Consider the following 14,842-nt stretch of genomic DNA (forward strand, 5'->3'; position numbering starts at 1 on the left):
TATGACAGACGTGTGCAAAAATACATCTGAGGAAGTTTTTTTTGTGCAATAGCTACTTTATTTTGTGTAAGCTACAGACTGAAAAGCATAAATGTATGAATTTGTGTGTGTGTGTGTGTGCTTGTGTGTGGGCATGTCACAGTTTGACCCAACAAATTCTTCAAGCGAACACAATACAATTGGCAGAGTTGGGGAAGCCCGGGCTTTCTGTGGCTCGTCTACATGTCAGTAGTTACTTTTTAATTTTTTTGTTAAAGTTAAAGTTCATCCAAACAGAAGTTCTGCTCTTTTGACAGGACGTAGCAGAGTATGCTGTTGCCAGGGAAGACCCAGATGTGTGGGGGAAGGGAGGCAGGAAGGTCGTGATGGCAGCCTCGGGTCCGTCCCACACCGGCAGCCATCAGAGGCTTCCATTCACCTAGTGCTGCTAAAGAAATGCTGACGTAACTTCCTGTCATCACATCAACCTTCTGCCCAAGAGCTGTGCCTCATGCACAGAACCACTGCAGCTCACCACTGTCGATAAACTGGCAACAACACCAGTCCCACAAGGAAAAGGCCTCAGAAAGTCATTCATCAGTTTCAGTAGCTGCATTAACCAAACTGGTATATTCCTGGAATCTCATCAACATCCAATGATCAGTAAAGCCTTTGACCACGATGTTTTCCTCTGATGATCAAAGGTCCCTATAGACGAATGTCACAAATAAATCAATAAAAACCAAACACAAATATGCGCTTCGGTCTGACCAACAAAGAATCAGTTAAATCCAAATATCAGCTCAAAACAGAGATTCGCCGACACCATAAACTTTGACCCCACAGCAGAGCTAGTGTTATAAAGGCTATATTACACATAGTGCAGCTGATACTACTGTGATAAATAATAAAGGAGGTGATGGGTAATGAGCTAACACTAGGGTAGGTCAGTGGTGTTGATGATGGTTTCTGGAGTGTGATGGCTGTTGTGATGTGAACACTGACCTGGGATGGTAGCTGTGGGACCAGCCACTGCTTACTGTGCCCATTGTGTCTGGGTCAACTTCCTGCTGACCTTCTCCAAGCTTCGTCGAGTGCCACGAGTGAGGACGAGATGCCGGGTCATTGCGCCTGCGGGGTCAGAACATCGGGGTGTCATTACCGTGCTTCACTCTGGTTTACAGTGCAAAGACTTGTTCCAGCCTGTGACCCCACTCAAGGAAAGGGCAGAAGGTCGCGTGTGCTGGAAGTAAAAGCTAGAACCCCTCAGCCACCAGGACCTCAGACTGGACAGTCAGAGAAGCTTTTCAGGGAGACTCTTAGTGTGCATTCAGTCACTAGGGGCTCTTTTCATACAGTGTCCCTCATCCTCATCAGAACCTGTAATCTCAGCAGAGGGAACACTCCTGGTGATGATGTTCCCTCATCCTCATCATACTGCGTTTGTCACGTTCGGCTGTTCTGTATTTATCCACAGGGATAAACAGGAAAAGATCGTATCTGGGAGAAAAGGAGACGCACATGAAAGGAATTACAGGACGTGGCTGGAATTCCTCCACACGATACCATCCCTCTTACACTGGTGCAGACATTCAGCCTCTCCAGGAGCTCCTGGGAATACAAACCTCCCAAATCTTTTATCCTCTGAAACCACATTGTTTGGTCCTCCAACCTATTCTGTTGAGCTCCAGAGGTTAGAAAAGAATTTCCTCCTGCAGTGTGATGATGATCAGAGAAGGATCAGAATAATCTCTATCAAACTGGAGAGGAACAATAATCAGGCTGATGGCTGCAGACCTGCTGGTTGTCATACATAATCTGAGCCAAGATAAGATACCTATTCTGTATTTTTCCTTTCTTTTCTTTCCTTTTCTTTTACCAATCACGTTCTCTATACTTCCTTCACTAGTCAGTGGAACATATGCTGCATTTGTTTGAGACCAAGCAAAAATGGGCCCAACAACATGAATCTTAAGCAGGATTAAAAGTCATTCTGCTTACTTTCCATAAATCACCAACTAAATCTGTGCCCCGAGGCCCCTCGAGCGTGGCCGAAGTTACCTGGAGGTGAACCTGAGGACTTTGGAGATGAGGCCAGTTGCCAGACTGTTGACACTGGCTTCTGACGGGGACCGACACAGAGCACCGTCAGACCGGCCCAGCTCTGCTTTCTTCTGCTTCTTCCGGAGCTTCCTGCGATAGAATGCCTCCAGGAGATCCATGGCATCGGTTCAGGACTCGTCTCCTGACTTCTCTGCTTTCTATTCTCTTCTTCTGCTCTGCTCTTCTTTTCTGCGGGGCTCTTCCTTTAGAAACCGCCACAAACGTCCGTTGCTTCAGACTTCTCTCCTAACTGCAGCTTCTTTCCTTCTTTCCAATAAAACGCCTTCAAAAACTAAATGGAATAGAATAAATTTTAACCACATCTGGACCAGAACCCTTTCCTCCCCTACCTTTAACAACTTTTACCACGAAACTCAATAGCCTCCCTTTTCTCTTCCAACCTTCTTCCGCTCGTCTTCTCCGAAAACCTCAGTAGTCCGACTTGGTTCTGGTCTGCAGTGACAGATCTTCAGGAAATCCCGACTAAAGCATGATTCCATCAGAAGCCTCGCCTTTCCCAATCACACCCCGTGCAGATTCTGATTTGGACAAACATCTCACGCTGTGTCGGCCCCCAGATCCTAAGCTCATTAAACAAATTAAGCAATTAAATGTCATTAACCCACGACATGATAAAAGCATGAAGTAAACATCCTGAGCAGGCTCGGATGTGTGTGTGTGTGTGTGTGTGTGTGTGTGTGGAGGGGGGGGAGAGAGAGAGAAAACGAAAGAATGAGAGAGACAGAGCAAGAAGACAGGGAAAGAGGGAGGTGGGGGAGAGCGGGGGGAGGGAGGGAGGATGGAGGGAGATAAGATTCATTTAGAAGACACCAAGAAATGGAGCAATGAGAAAAATATAAACAGATAGGGAAGATTTTCAAAAGACGAGAGGGAACCAGTCGATACTGTCTTTTAAAGGCTTTGAAGACAGAAAGGACCGAAGTCGTGGACACTATCAAAGACAGATAAGCAGCCAGAGACGAGGCGGGTCACTCTGCTGAAATAGATTTGATGGCTGCAGGGAAAAATGCATCTCATGATGCAGCGTGTGTTGCTGCGGTGAACAATGGCGATTATTGACTGTAAGATTAGTCGCCGTCAGAAGGACTGGAGTCCAAAACAACAGGCGTGTTACCGGGTCAACGGTCTGTGATCTAGCTGCTGCGGTCAAACATTTCAGATGTTCTCATCCCGAAAACACATCTGACATGTTGAAGTATTTCTGAATCCTTCGTACCTTTAATGTGTCCCACAAAGGAACTTCCCAAGTTTCTTCCAGTGGAAGAGGGGATGAATAAAGAGTTGGGTCACGTGTACCTTCACTAAAGAGACTTTCAAGAATCCTATCAAAAGACGTTTTATCGTCAAACCTTCTATTGAAATAGAACAGCAGAGTCTTTGTGGAAGTTCTCTCTGGTAGATTTAGCAGATCTTGAGAGCCCCTTTCACACCACACGGGTCGTTTCAGCACCGTGAAAAGGTCGTCGTCGCAGGACGGGTCATTTATTGGGACGATGCAGGACGGCCATCATGTTGCAAGCGACCTGCGTCGTCCCAATAAATGACCCGATGACGTGGATGCTCCTGCCTGTCGTGTTGTGATTTAGTCACTGGACATCCCGTCAACACAGGCGGATCTCTCAAGGGGGTTTCGTTTTTTCAGTCAACCAAATCAAATGTGTTGCTACTCGATCTTTAATGGAAGTGCATAAGGGAACTGGGTCACGTTTGGGAAATCCCACCCTTGGGGGTTGTTCACGCTCGTGTACCGACAGGAAGCAGCTTTTTATCGATCATGGCAGCGCACTGGCAAGATCACGAGATCTGTGATCTGCTCAACTTCTGCAAAGAAGAGATGTGGCGGCAAATTTCAGCCACTGTGCTGGATGCAGTTATTTATGAGGATATAACCAGCCGGGGAACACTGAGGGACCTTATTATGAACTTTTCCAAATAATATATACGGCCTCTTGGCACTGGCTAAACCTCCTGAGCGTCTCCAGCTCAGTAGCTGCACCACCAGTGTCCTCCTGGTCCCCCAATGTTGTTAGGGATTTAAGAAATAAATACATTACTTGCTAAAATTCATTTATTCTCAGAAAAAAGTCTTTAGACAAATTCTTCGGGAGCTACTCCATCGCTTTGAAGCCTAATCTGAGCTGAGCTTGTAAACTTAACAAAAGGGACAAAATCGCAAAAAAGGAAACAAGACATTGATTGACTGATGTCCTTGTTGTCCATTGTTTAAACCGCAGTGTTCCAGCGCAAAGGTGTAATGATGACGATCGAAATGCCGCGACAAGCTGCGACAACATGCTATTTGGTGTGGTGCGAAAGAGGCTTAACTGGAATCAAGCTCCTCTCTGGGGAAAATGGAGCAAAAGGCGTGAAACAGAACCGCCACTAAATGAATGTTATCACGGAAAAGAACGTCCTCGTTTTAGGGTTAAAGAGAGTCCCAACCTTCTGGAACATGTGCTAAAGATGGAGGACTTTGAATGAAGCCGAATCAAAGCCAGAATAAGTGTCTTCATATAATATACGAATGGATCTATGACCTTATTTTGAAGGAATCTTTTGGCCTGCGTGGTAGCTGTTTACATGTGTCATATTGTCATATTTTTAGCGGTGTGCCTTATTCAGTACAAATAAATGCGCGCATAAACTCCAGGCTCCGAGTATTCAACATCGTCATTAATAACTGTATTTCACAAACATTTAAACAAGTCTAATCACAAGCATATGGATCTTCTCTCTATCACCCCAAAACATCCTATATAAACAACTATATAAACATTAACTATAAAAGCAGCAATAGAGATTATGATAACTGGCGGGCTACCAGTAAACACTCATTCTTTATGGCACTCGCTATCTACATCGGCGCTGCGGAGCATTTGGGCTGAGATAGCAAAGGAGTGGTGTTACGTTCCGCCAAGGCACCGTGGAAGCGTGTCACAGTCAGTGGATCCCGACTGATGGACATCCTGTTAGCCATCATCCAATATGGTTCCTCTATTAATTAACAGATGTAGATTGAGTCATTAGCTACACTGACAAGCAGGTCACGGGGTCGCTCATCGGGCCTGAAAACTGACCGATTGCTCCCACGTTTGTCATCATGACTTGATACTTTTTAACTCCTCCAAGGGCCCATTTATCCAGATCCAACCTAAACAGAAGGGCCTCTTTGCTGAGGCATTCTCTAGGTCAAGGTTTAAACCAACAACCTACAAATCACCGGAACAACAGCTGTGGCCGTGTTCAATCAAGGAGACAAGACAAGAAGAATCTAGAAATTAAAGGGAGCAGGATGAGCCGAGAAGAAGAACACAGGACAGAAAGTGGAATGATTGAGGAATTGTCCTTTTCCTCAACCTCAGAACCATGCAGCTTCATTCCCCCACGGAGAGGAAATGAACCAGTGACCGTATGAAGACTGGATGATGGCTTTACCAGCGTAGCTAGAGCTGAGGGTCTCGGTGGTCATTTAGTGCTCCAGGATAGAACTTCAGGTGTGTGTGTGAAGCAACGCTCAGTGTTGGTGTGTTGAGGATGATCATTAAACAAAAGGAGATAAGAGAGAAATCAGACATGAGAGAAGGTAAAATGTTGGAGGAATGGATGAAGTGAGGTTGAAGTAAGCCCAAGACTGTGTCAGCTTCAGCCTCACTGTCCTCTAGATCAACACCCAGCCTCACGGGGCTCTGATAATCCACTTCCTGTTTCAGAACAAATGGGAATAAGAGTGCTGCCCCCTCTCCTCCTCCTGTCCTCAGTGTTTGAAACCAACCCAGAGCCCAAAGAACTGTGGGAGAAAACATTCTCCTTGGTTACCAGACTGTGTGCAAGGATGAGGTTTTTCCCACCTCTCACAGGACATACGGCTATCAGAGACCCAGAACTGATCCAGGACCCGTCATTGGGGTTCCGATCCAACTATGGGAGCTAAAAGTTATGATTCTCTCTCTCTCTCACCCACACGCACGCGCGCACGCACGCACGCACGCACACACGCACGCACGCACGCACACACACACACACACACACACACACACACACACACACAGCCTCCTGGACATGCCTGACCTCCATATTAGGATGGATCTGGCTGTAGCCTACCCTGAGTGTTCATATTTATAGACCGTTTACAACATTTATGTGCACAAAAAACATACTGTGTGTGTGTGTGTGTGTGTTTGTGTGTGTGTGCGTGTGATAAACACAGAGACTACGCTCTGATCACATGATGAGACGTGACAGTGCAACAATGAGTAGTTGTGAGTCAGTAGAACCTTTAGGACAGAGGTGTCAAACTCAAATACCCAGTGGGCCAAAATTCAAAACTGGGACAAAGTCACGGGCCAACATTGATCTTTATTGAAAAAAATCTTCCTCCAGCTATAACAGGGAACCCTCCAGTTTGTCTCTATTACATTTGCTGCTTGTTATTTTTTTTAAATTTATATATATATAATAAAATACCAGCGGGCCAGCTCTAATAGTCAATTGGTATGGCTTTGCGGGCCAAATATTATTACATTGCGGGCCAAATTTGGCCCACGGGCCAGAGTTTGACACCTAGGCTTTAGGAGCTGTTGGCTCTGCAGTGTTTCCATGAATGATTTTTCAACACAGTCATAATTATTTCCAACAGCAGTTATGGGGAGCGCTGCGGGCTTTGCTGCAAGTCCTCAGATCTGCAGAACATTTTGCTCCCTGTTGGACTCCACCTTCACGTCGGTCACAAGTGGGGAGATTTCAGTCTGCACCTAATCAAAGCAGCGGAGCGTCAAAAGCTCCATGCATCACCTCTGTTTCAGTCGCACAGAATCGTTAACCTTTGTCAGCCCACATGTGCACATATGCGCAGGCGGGACATCCTGGAAGCGCAGGGGTCCGACCCCCCTGCCCCGACCCCCACACGGTTTCCTCTCTGGACACGTCCAACACAAACATGTGTGGACTCTGGGAAGGGCCACTGTTATATAAGACAGCATGTCGTGTTTAAAACCAGGCTTGTGTGCCCCCTGCTGTGCACTGTTGCTCCATCACTCCTCGTTTGTTGATAAAAGTTGTTTGTCACATCGAGACTGATGGTATCTAGAAGACAGATGTAAACCAAGCAACAGAGAACGTGTCTCTGCAGAACCCTGACGTCAGTAACAGCACCAGTCGGTCAACCCATCTCTGGATCAGAAATGTGAGGTTCAGCTCCCACATGGCAGATCATTCCAGACATCAAGGATGAGCTGGTTTATGGTTTTCTCACACTAATGTCATCGCATGGCAGCTGAAGAACTTAGCTGAAGAGCCATGAAGGTTCTCTACCTGTTCTTGATGCGTAGCTGGACACCTCCTGCTGCTGGCCTGCTCTGCTGGAAGGATTCTGGTGCATGTTGTTGGGCTGCTGGAGAAGGAGGAGAGGGAGGAGGAAGCGCGGGGACAGAAGAAGCTGATGTACCAAACTCCTCAATGAATCCTGGATCCAGTTCTCTGAAAAGGGAGACAGCAGTGGGACTCAAGCAGCCGTCGGCCTGCTGGACTTTTACTGTATGCTTCCGTTTGGTAGGGAAATAACGTATTTTGGCTAAATAATTTTCCCAACAATTCCCAGCTAATAAAAACAAAAATAACAAGCAGCAAATGTAATAGAGACAAACTGGAGGAATATTATTCCTCAGAAGCAGCTTAGATCAGAGACAGAGATGGTTCAATGTCTAAGCATTCTTTAGCAACATAAATTTGAAGTGTGTGAATGTGTAAGGAAGCACTTAATAATAATAGTTATAACATTGAGAAAAGTGAAGTCATACTTTCACTGTTTCAGATGTGTGTACAGCTCCAGGAGAACAATCAAATATCTCTACCACTCATAATTAAAGTAGCCTAATAAAATCAAATAAATCACTCATCCATATACAAGATCTGCAAACTCAAGTCTCTCTCTCTCTCTCTCTCTCTCTCTCACACACACACACACACACACACACACACATACAAACACACACACACACACACACACACACACACAGATAAAGGCCCATTAACAAGAAACCTGTTGAACTTGTTAAAAGAATGTGAGGCAGCAGCCACAACACCCTGAAATCATTTCAGTAGGAGAGACAGTATTGTCACATTCCATTTTATCACACACACACACACACACACACACACACACACACACACACACACACACACACACACACCTACACACAGCCTTCATGAAGCATCTAACTGGACTACCAAGCTCTTGAGAGAAATGATGCATAAGATCGAAGTCATTACAAGATAACCCTATGACTAATATGAAGGGAATTTAGCTACAAACCTTTAGATACTGAGAAAAGAATGTTATTTGCTCGTGAACCATCACTTTCAACATGTAAAAAGTGATATAAATTGTTTCATAAAACACAGTTGGAAAGAATAGGGAACCCTCTGAAGGTCAGAGCCAGTAAACTCTGATATGATATCAGTGATGTTTAATACATACAGACTTGATTTTGCCTCTGTGTCCTCAGTGTCATCGGGCAGATAAAACACCCCATCATATCGTTGTGTAGCAGAGGTTTGTGAAGCTCCTTTATCTGTCCTCACCATGAACCGTTTGCGTTCTGTCCAACATCAACACTCTGACTGACAGGTCAGTCTCTGGGAGCCCTCAGCATAGCCCACCAGACAGAGGGGTTACCGGGGAAACGCCTCTGTGGCCCTTCGCCCCATATCTGCTTTTTCTGAGCAGCGAAACTCAAACATTCATTAAGCTTGATTACGTCAAGCAGCAACAAAAGAGTCAGAGAAGAGAAGGAGGGAGACAAAGAGAGGGGTGAGAAAGAGAGGAGAGGGACAGCAGACAGGGGTCGCTACACATCCAACGTCTTGATCACCATACCGGCCAAACCGCCGGGGTCAAAGGTCACAGAGTCATGAGGGTTCTATCCTGTCATCACAAACACACACACACCCACACACACTACCTGGTGGGTTGGACTCCTCCTAAACTGTGGCAAAGTAATTGACGAGCATAGAAAAAGGGAAAGAGTCATGGAATCTCAAAGCAAACACCGTTTACAGCGTCGGTCGCTCCAAACCTTCTGTTCATGCCGACTTCAGGTCAGACGTGCATAAAGCTGACATTTTCCAACAGACACCAAGCAGTTTCAGGGGAATGTTAATTAACTGGGACACTTTCCTTGGCAGTGGCAGAACATGTTCTTCTGGATTTCTGAAGGTGACTGGTCACTGATTTTCTTTGTTGACACAGTAAGGCGACACATCTATTACACCGTAATGACAGAATCAGGCTAAAATAAGCCTAATTCTTCAACTTCAGCTGAGCACTTAACAGTAATTACTTTGCTCCCCTGACTGATAGCCTGCATAAAACGGCTTCAGCCTGTGAAGAGTTGTAAAATCACTGAGATCTGATAAGAGATTAAAAATTCAAATTAAAGTTTTCATCACACCACTCAGAGCTGTGCTGATGACATAAAGATTTAAATTAAATGTGTGGGGAAAACAGTGATTAGCTGACAGGAATCTGTCACAAAGGTGAGCTAAACCTACAAATGAAGGCTCATTAGGACCTGAACACACCACTCCTTCACTGAAAGTATTGAATATAAATGATGAATGTTCCAGCAGAGCAGTTTAATGCTTGTTGACGTAGAGATTAGGTGCAGTTTGAATCTTTAATGTGGTCCCAGGTGTGCAGGTGTCACTGTTTCCATGGTTTCAACTCAGTTTACAGATCAGGCAAGGTAAGGGTTAATGAATCAGGATCATTCTTTCTATTCTTTGAGTTCTCTTTACTAACAAGGATACAAACCATGCAGACTCTTTACGGACTAGTTAAGGGAGGAGGGTCTTCAGATTTGTGGTCAGGAGTTAAAATAGTGCACGCAAACACTGAGACAAGAGAAGGGGAAGAAAGAAATGTCTGAAAAACCTGCTCCACAAAACAGAGAATGGCTGACAAACCTGTTCATACTGGCTGCTAGATGGGACAAACACCAGCAGCTGAGGAACCAGACACTGCTGTATTATCCTGGTGTCATTCCTGTAGATGAGGAGATGAAGATGAGGAAGAAGAGGACACTTTTATTGCCAATATGCATCAACTGCACAACGAAATCCGTCCTCACTGGGCCAACCTACCCTGATGTGTATCATCCCGATGATACTGTATTAAGCTAACATTTTCATGCATTTGTATTATAATTTTCATTTTTTATTTAAAGTGTGGTTTCTAAATCTTAACCAAAGGAGCATGTTTACTTTGGTTTGGAATTCTCTAGCAGCATTAGCGTCTCACCTGAATGACAGCACTGGTTCCCCTAAAGAAAGAATTCCAGTTTGCCATCTGAGTGCAGCCCAACATGAGCTCATAAAGACGATAATACAGAGTTAATAAAGATATTTCTGTCCCAGGTGGGCTTGCAGGTGTCTCTCTTGTGTAATGTGGAGCACAAACTGATGCTAACTGAAGAGCAGAGGACAAAAATCAGGAGGACCAGCTGCCTGCTGCAAAGCAGGGGTGCTAAAGATAATAACTACGGACCGCCTGAGTGGGCTCAAACCTGGATATGAGCAGGCAGCATTAGCCAGACCCAAAGGAACCACTCTAAAACACACGTGGGACAAACACACTCAGTCAAACAGAGATGAGCTCACAAGGAAGTGAAGCCACAAGTGTCAGATATCAGCTCGAACCCAGACGGCTCCGTTAAACACCTGCTCTACTCGGACACACCAGGGTGATAAGAGGTAAAGCTTTCAGGCTGGTGCACTACTTTTACAGTTATACATCAAAACTTGAGTTTAACTGATAAAATCCTTCCTTGACAACAACAAGTAAACATCAGTGACAGTTTGCTCCTAAATTAAAAAAAACAAACATCCATCTTTGTCTTGTTCTGCTAAAACTCTTTTTCCTCTCTTTATGAATGAAACCAACATATTGTGTGTGATCAGTAAAGGGTTAACTATGCCCGAACCGTCTCTCTCCACACCACAGGGCTGCCATGTGCCCACGACTTTACAGTGACATCATTGCCAGTTGCCTGGCAACTTCACAGCTACAGCAATGCCAAAGCAAGTTTATGTATCAATCCAGAATTTACCCAGAAAACTACACACACACACACACACACCACCCCTGAAGAGAGAGCACCGCAGGAGCGAACACACTAGTCAAAGACTGAAGTCAGTCGGGTGAAATCGGGAAGAAACCTGGAATAAACCGGGAAAACCTGAAATTCCTGGAGCTGAACAACTCCTCTGTGAGGAGCAGAGACAGAGATAGAGTGACCCCCTGAAAGTGCTGTTTGTCTCTCTCTTTCTCACTCTCCCCTCTAACACACACACACACACACACACGCGCGCGCACACACGCACACACTTACAGCTCATTTGTCAGCTCCTTTCTGTGAGTTTCTGGCTTCTTCCTAATAATATTGTTCTCTCTCTCCTTCTGTGTCTCCTTCTGTATCTCTCTGTAGAGATCTACGCTCTGCCACAGCAGCATTCACGTCGCAGCCAATCAGGGCTCACCTGGATGCACCAATCACGGGGGGGCGACAGGTATGGCGGAAAGACAGACAGGACGGACAGACTGGTGTGCCGAGTGAAGCCATGTTTGACAGATCATCAAACACACCTTTTAGTCTGCCACAAACGATGGAGGACACGTTCAACATGTGAGCGGCAGCCTTACACACGCTCTTGTACTTGTATCTTTGTGAGGACTTCGCCGGACCACTAACCCCAACCATCCTAACCCTGATTTTCACCTAAACCCAATTCTAACCTCAACCATACATCCAAGACTCAACCCTGGAAAAAGGCCCTTTGTTAGGACCAGCCAACACGTTTGATGACTGATTAGCACCTGCCAGCTAATGAATGTCCAACATTAGCACTCAAACAAGTCCTGAGTCTTATTCGGTGTCCAGCAACACCGCACGGTTACAACCACTTTCCTGTTTATTCCGCGCCGTTCAGGCAAAGCAATTTCACAGCAAATGGAAGTAATTTATCTCCAAAGTCCCGTCCTTTCGTCAAGACGCAGCTAATTTTACTACCAATAAAGCAGCTGTGGGTCTCTGTGGACGTGGACACAAAGGTGAAACATAAGCAACTGTGACTCTGCAGCCCAACACGATGTCAACAGGTTGAGTTATAAATTAGGAGGACATCATGTTCTATGAATGGATGTGGCCCCAATAATTCAGAGCACAACACCACCAACAGCGGTGTTGCATCAACCCTCAACATGCTCCAATCAGAGGACTAAAGCGAACACGTGTGAAAACCAACCTGAGGACGCTCGACATCTGAGTGACTTCCTGTAAATCCCTTTGTGAAGCCGATCACATGCAAACACGTGCTGCTGTTGTCTGTCCAACCAGGAGAGAACTGCAGTCCTCCCAGCGCACCGCCTGTTGTTCTACACCTGTTCCAGTCTATGTTTTTGTGGCTGAAGTCTAAAGTCCTGCATTGTGTTTCTCCTGTGTCTGCCTGTAAACAAAAAGCTGCAGTAGCAACAGAGGCCAAGCTAGCAGACACACCTCAAACCAAACACATACCTGCCTTTATACCTGAAGGCATCACGCTCAACAGGAACAGACGTCCTCGCCAGCTCTCACGTCTGGACCCTTTTACCTGAACACGACCCCCATGAGTCCACGTGTGTCTCTAGTGTTCACGTTGAAATGGAAACGTTAAATGTGAAATATTTACAGATACGTTCACGTGTGGAACCTGATCTGACATATTCAGGACATGTTCATGTACCAGTGACAGCTCAATGACAGCTTCGCGTCTCTGCACATTCATGGGACATGCCGAGGACACCATTGTCAGAACTAATGTTCCTTCTTGACCACAAACAGTGGCTGAAACATCCCCCTTGATTTTGGATCATCGCACTTTGGGCTTCAGCTGTACTTTATTCTACACCAGCTACTCCCTGTTCCCACCTTTGACTGCCCAGAGAGCAGTGTGTAATGTCTATTACAGCTGTAGTACACTGGAAATTACACCTTCTCTCCCAAGTGATCTGATTTCAAAACCAAAAACCTGTTTAAGGTGTTCACACATTCTTCGCTCTTAGTTTATTGTTGTCACTTTCACAGGTTGCTCAGTGAAGGCTACAAAACACTCCCTCCCCCGGCCGTCAACAGATGTCGTGAAAGCAGCGTGATATTTCCACGCAGGCTGATTTCTGATTCTGTTGATGATGGGAGTGACACAGCGGTCCAGTACGATTCCACAGTTTGCTCCGCTGGAGGCTGTGACTCCCCTTGAGGATGAATGACCTCTGACCTCTGACCTGTTTAGGGTGTATTTTAATCCCTCACACTGCTGAAACAGGCTTGTTATCCTCATTAGGAACAAACAGAACAGAAACTAACAGCATGTGAAGGTACGATTGATGGAAAAGAGGTTGTTGCTCTTTTCAATGCGACTAACTTTAAAAGGGGCTTTCGTTTGTATTATAGCAGTTTTATCAACAAACAAACCCCAGCACAACACACTGTTGTTTGATGATGCTCATCCTTTGCTATTGCACCTGAATGCAGCATCCTGAGAAAGAGGAGCTGGTGTAGCTCAAAGGGCATTATTCACACACAAAACACACACACACACACACACACACAGTACCTGCGGACAGTGAGCTGCAGGGTTTTGTAAGAACCTTTCACCAGTGCGATGGCTTCCTGTCTGTATCCGGTCAGCTCCACATCATTGATGATGATGATCTCATCCCCCACCTGCAGCGGTTGACCCAAACTGTCCACCTTACCGCCCTCCTCCACCTGCAGACACAGAAGACCGTTAAGAATGAATGGGCCAAGCGTAAAGGTCTGGGATGCTTCCCCAGTCTGCTGCTGCCCTTCCGCCGCGTCGACCCTGACAGCTCCAACGAGATTTCACCATGTCTCAGCCAATAAACATGAACGTCAGAGCCGTTAGCTTTATATGTGACTATCAACTGTCTCTCTGCCAAGATAATGCACCCCCTCTCACACACAAACACACACACACACACACTCACAAAGAGTAACTCTATTATCATGACCCTACTGCATTATCAGCACTTTCAATGACACCTCCAAGCATCCTGTGTATGTGTGTGTGTGTGTGTGTGTGTGTGTGTGTGTGTGTCCTCTTTAAGGTCAAAATGTTCGAGGCCCGGTCACATGACTTGGTTATCAGGCTTCTAGATATTCAGTAGTGAACATCAACAGGTCAGACTAGATTACTGCATCCTTTCGGTGGAATAAAGAGGTGAATACTAACATTAAGAAAGTTTCCTTTCTATCATTATTTAAAGAATAAAGCAGAACTCCATTGAGCTTCTGTCACTAAACTGTGATCAATGTTGTGATCGAGTGACCAGCAGAATAAACAACATGTCAACAGCAGAAACAAAACATGTCTTTCCAATATCTTGATATTCCTTTAAGAATAAAGCTGGGAAATATGAGATTTTAAGGGTTATCATCTGTTGGACCAAGAGACTGTTGGAGATGTGTGTGATGATACTGGAGCGATTTTTATGCAACACACTCTTCTAATACAGGAAGAACAGAAAGTGAGAATTTTCCAACAGCTGCCAGGAGTTTCTCCAGGGTGTGTCTGAGCTACAACATATGCTTCTTCTCAACAACGCCATCGTCCATTTATCTCCACCTTCAACATGTGACGGGTCAGTCAGAGCTTAATTCTCTATTTGCTGACTGGCTGCACAGCT

General features: G+C 45.5%; 1 protein-coding gene across 1 annotated transcript in view; it reads right to left on the bottom strand.

Moving 5' to 3' along the window:
- LOC101078461 (protein Shroom3-like) overlaps positions 1-14,842 on the bottom strand; it is a 31,717-nt gene that overhangs the window by 13,720 nt on the left and 3,155 nt on the right. The window contains exons 2-4 of the mRNA XM_029838020.1: positions 13,750-13,904; positions 7,414-7,578; positions 985-1,110 (exon numbers count right to left, since the gene is read on the bottom strand). Coding sequence (XP_029693880.1) covers positions 985-1,110; positions 7,414-7,578; positions 13,750-13,904 — 446 coding nt within the window. The remainder of the gene's footprint in view (positions 1-984; positions 1,111-7,413; positions 7,579-13,749; positions 13,905-14,842) is intronic.

Source organism: Takifugu rubripes, chromosome 6, assembly GCF_901000725.2.
Source record: "Takifugu rubripes chromosome 6, fTakRub1.2, whole genome shotgun sequence".
Lineage (NCBI taxonomy): Eukaryota > Metazoa > Chordata > Actinopteri > Tetraodontiformes > Tetraodontidae > Takifugu > Takifugu rubripes.